The following is a 4,375-nucleotide window of genomic DNA, read 5'->3' as shown; positions in this document are numbered from 1 at the left end:
TCTGCAAATAATATCACATCTAGCCAATATGTACTTCTTCTTGGCTTTATCACTTTGCCAAAAGAATCGGGATCTATAAAAGTTAAGTCTTTTCCGTACCCCTACCGGTACCTCAAAGAAGGATAGGAGGAACATCGGCAAACTCGTCAAAACTGAATTTATCAAAACCAACTGACCTTCGTACGACATGAGCTTGGCCTTCCAACAGCTCAGTTTCTTTTTAAAACGATCCTCTATACATTTTCATTCCTCGTTAAACGTCTATGATGAATCAGGATCCCCGATAACTAAAAGGTAAGGATCCCGTTTCACAATCGAACAAATTTCTATAGTCATCTTGTTCCTCTTTGGCATGATACATTGATAATACTGTGAACACTTTACTCCATTACTTCTTCTCTGGGAATCAACAAGTATCCATTAATTGTCCATACCCAAATTGTGCACAAGAAACATCTACAGTAGTACAGGCCATGCGTGAGGCATGCCACCGTCGTATCGCGCGCCACGGTTAACGTGTGTATAATACAAAAGAATTTTACATGATGGCCAGAAAATTGCACTACCAACCGAACCCAATCGAAGTGTTCGACCTGCTCAACGTCGGCGTAAAACCGGCCGGTCGGGCAGACCTCTCCTCAGGGCTTCCACGTGGCCGGCGGCGGCGGGGCGGCGGGGAACATGGGCGGCACGGCGGAGAACATGGTGTTCTTGTCGACGGCGCCGACGCCCGTGCCGCGTCCGCTGTTGGTGATGGCGACGAGCGCGGCGACGAGCCCGGCGTTGCCGACCAGCGTGGGCTCGTTCTGCGCGTAGCTGATCCTCGCGTCCTTGAACTTGTCGTTCTTGTCCGGGCCGCCGACCATGGCGCCTACGAGCACGTGAGGGTCGGCCTTCTTGGAGTCGCGCCACTTGTTCCCGCCGGTGCACGAGTACTTGATCCCGTTCTTGGGCGTGGACGCCCCACGGTGGTGCAGCCGCTTCGGGTACTTCTTGCCGTACCCCACCACGTAGCTCATCTTCATCGGGTTGTCCCCAAGAATGTAGTTCAGCTGCTCGACCATCACCACGACAGAGTTAAGCCACGCATTGCATAATCAATTAACTTGTAATAGATGGATCAACGACGATCAGATCAATGAATTATTACCTGGGATTTGGCGAAGGAGCGGAGGTCGTCGACGGTCATGAAGTTGGGGCCGCAGTACCAGCCGGGGACGTTGACGGACTCCATGTAGTCGGCGTAGAGCGCGGCGAGGAAGGAGTTGGCGACGGCGTACTGCAGCGCCTGGCCCTGGCCGTGGTTGAACTGGGCGAGCCCGCCCTTGGTGAAGTTGAACGCGTTGAACTTGGGGAAATACATGCACATGTTCATGCTGGTGACGTTGTGGTAGCCCATGAGCGACTCCTCGTAGGGATAACCGGGGTTGAGGAACATGCGCAGCCGCGACAGCAGCAGCGTGGCGCCGGGGAGCTTGTTGTCCCAGCTGAAGACGGAGAAGTCGAGGATGTTGAAGAAGGCCTTGGCGTTCTTGGGCAGCCTGGGGTCGGTGGCGAAGCTGATGTAGCTGTTGTTGCCCGTGGCGTAGTACATCCAGGAGGCGCTCCACATGAACTCGTCCCAGTAGCTGGTGGAGTTGTAGAAGTACTCGATGGCAGGGTTGCCCCGGGAGTAGGGGGTGCGCTTCCCGTTGGCGCGCGCGAACTTGTACACCGTCGCCGCGCCCTTCACCAGCTTCTTGGAGTAGGCGGCGTTGTCGCGGAACACGATGGAGGCTGAGGCCAGCGCCGCCGCCACCTCGCCGCCGAGGTCCGGGGCCGCGCTCGCCTGCTGGACCGGCCGCGGGTACGCCATGTCCTCCGGCCGGTTCCAGCAGAAGTGGTCGTCCGGCGTGCTGCCGTTGATCTTGGCGGTACCCACCTACAGGCACAAGCACGTACGTGTCAGACCATCACCTGCTGCTGAGTTGAGTACACCTTCACACTTCTACAAAAAATATTCCTTTGTTTTTTTGCTTTGTGATGGTGAACCGGTTCAGTATGACAAAATGTGAACACAAGTTGGAGAGCATCTTCGGATCGGATCGTGAACACCAAAATTAACAGCTACTGCTTGGTACTCTCTGAATGAGCTGCAGTGAGGATAGTTCAATTGGCTTGGAGAGTTGGGGTAACATGGCATGTCCCGTTAAGTACATGTAGAAAATTGGGTGTCGAACCCTAGCCTATTGATCTGATGGAGTGATAAGGGTCAAAGGTTGTTGGCTGTGCCGCGTGCCCATCAACATTTCTTGCTGGAACAAGGCTAGCTGTTGGGCGGTGCACACTGAATCGACCACGCCAGTTGCATTATTGCACACCCCCTTTCTTTATCTTTATGCCTTTTATATTCAGTGGATCAAAAGCACCACTTTAAGCAAAGCTCTCTCTATATGCCTTTTCTAATTAATGTTCTCAACTGAACTCACTTTCAAATATGATTTCCAAAAAAGTCTCGCTCTTTAAATGCTTGCTTGATGTTTTAACCGTGCAATTTTCAACGGTCGAGATGGACCGACCGGCCGACTGATGGGGAGAGCTCACCTGACTGTAGAGCTTGTTGATGGTGGAGGCGGAGGAGTTGAAGGTGAGCAGCAGGTAGTCGGTTCCCCACTTGATGAGCTCCCTCACGTGGTCGTACTCCCCGATCGCCTTGTACCTGTCGGCGTACTCCACCACCGACCAGCTCAGCAGCGTCATGGAGAAGGCCATCGGGAAGTGGAACTTGATGTTGTCGCCGGCGTCGTAGTACCCGCCGACGAGGCCGCCCTTCACGTCCGGCAGGTCCGCGCCGTCCTTCATGCCCGAGTTCCCGCGCCACGGGATGCCGTTGTTCTTAGGAAGCTTGCCGGCTGTAATATCACCACAAAGAGCAAAATGTTCGTTAGATCCATGAGCGGTATCGAATTCTGAATTTTCTGATCACAGTAGCCAAGATCAAGCTTGTAAAGCACTCCTAGTAAGAAACTGGAAATTGAACTTGCAAGTCAGATCAGGATCTAGAAATGCGGATGCTTTGCATCTGGTGAGATCCAGAAGCAGAGCATAGGCAAGACCTACAGCGACATCCATGTGCGGGGCTAAGCTAAAGAATGGATCAATTGGCTGGCCTACATGTGCGTGAACGTGCCGAGATTCGTACTTTGAAATTTTCAGAGATTTATCTGAATATCAGCTTGTCACTTTCTGCAAGGGGGCAGGGACAGACCGTGAACAGGACGGCATAACATTCCAAGCGTGGGGGTTGCCGTCGTACGCAGCTGTACCCAGCTCCCGATCACAGACTACGTGGTGGTCTCCCTTTCTTTCTCCCTTTTGCTTGGCATCAAGATCATCAAGGTGTAATTGCGCACTTAAGATCACGGATCAAAACTACAAATTTAATGTCCTGCGGTTACTTAGCGATTTCTACGCGAATTCTTGAGTTCAGACTCGATCAAAGGCGGATCCGCACAGCTTCCTAGTAGTACGGATCGGGCAATTGATCATTCACAAGCTAGCAGAGCAGGTGGAGGGGTGAAGAAGGAGGGGTGCTCACATTTCTGGGCGTTGAAGAAGAGGAGCGCCTTGTGGAGGGCGTCGGTGTACTTGTCGGGCGGCGGGGCGTGGGGCTTCTTCTTGGGGATGTTCTTGGCGATGATGATGGGGAGGCCGATGAGGACGAAGGCGCCGAGCACGACCCAGAGCATCCACCAGAGGAGCTTGCGCTTGACGACGACGCAGCCGAGGTCGACGTAGCGGTCCTTCTTCTTGGCCTCCGGCGGGCCGAGCAGCCAGCTCTGCTGCGTCTCGTCCAGCTGGTGCTGGTGCTGCAGCGCGCCGCGGTCGATGTCCATGTTGCGGCTCTGGTCGTCCTCCGCGCCGTCGATGTCGAACGCCCCGCCCCAGTGGTTCTGGGAGTGCATGGTGGCTCCCCTCCTGGACGGCCGCCGCTGGGGCTTTCTTGGTCGGAGTTGGCTCGCGCGCGCGCGGTTTCGGGCGGTCGATCAGCGCATGAAGAAGGAGGAAGACCGGGTGGGGAGTGCTGTGGCTTACTGGCGGTGAGGTGCGGAGCCCGGAGGGAGGCTGGGTGGGGTGTGGTGCGGTGGCCGGGTGGGGAGTTTTGAAGGGGAGGGACGGGGGCGGTTGACTTGAGGAGCTGGGGGAGGCGTGCCACCGTCGCACCCGCACCCGCACCGTGTGGGGACTGGTACTGGGAGTGGGATGGGAAGGGGAACGAAGGGTTGTTGGGGGTCTATTCATGTGTGACTACACCTTTTTGCCGCGCTGATTTACCGCTTGTGCTGCACTGCTACGGGCACCAACAAAATGACGCACGCCTTTCTACTATTGGTTG

At 55.0% G+C, this 4,375-nt stretch overlaps 1 protein-coding gene across 1 annotated transcript; it reads right to left on the bottom strand.

Annotated features, from left to right (window-relative positions):
- Positions 1-360: 360 nt before the first annotated feature.
- On the bottom strand, positions 361-4,141 carry LOC119364768 (endoglucanase 12). Its single transcript, XM_037630292.1, has 4 exons — positions 3,578-4,141; positions 2,584-2,891; positions 1,151-1,921; positions 361-1,052 (listed from the first exon to the last, which is right to left on the bottom strand). Exons 1-4 carry the CDS (start codon positions 3,942-3,944, stop codon positions 639-641), a joined length of 1,860 nt encoding a protein of 619 aa, XP_037486189.1. The 5' UTR covers positions 3,945-4,141; the 3' UTR covers positions 361-638.
- Positions 4,142-4,375: the final 234 nt, after the last annotated feature.

This window comes from Triticum dicoccoides, chromosome 2B, assembly GCF_002162155.2.
Source record: "Triticum dicoccoides isolate Atlit2015 ecotype Zavitan chromosome 2B, WEW_v2.0, whole genome shotgun sequence".
In the NCBI taxonomy this organism is placed as follows: Eukaryota; Viridiplantae; Streptophyta; class Magnoliopsida; order Poales; family Poaceae; genus Triticum; species Triticum dicoccoides.
Note: the sequence above shows the minus strand (reverse complement) of the source record. Positions and strands in the feature narration are given on the sequence as shown.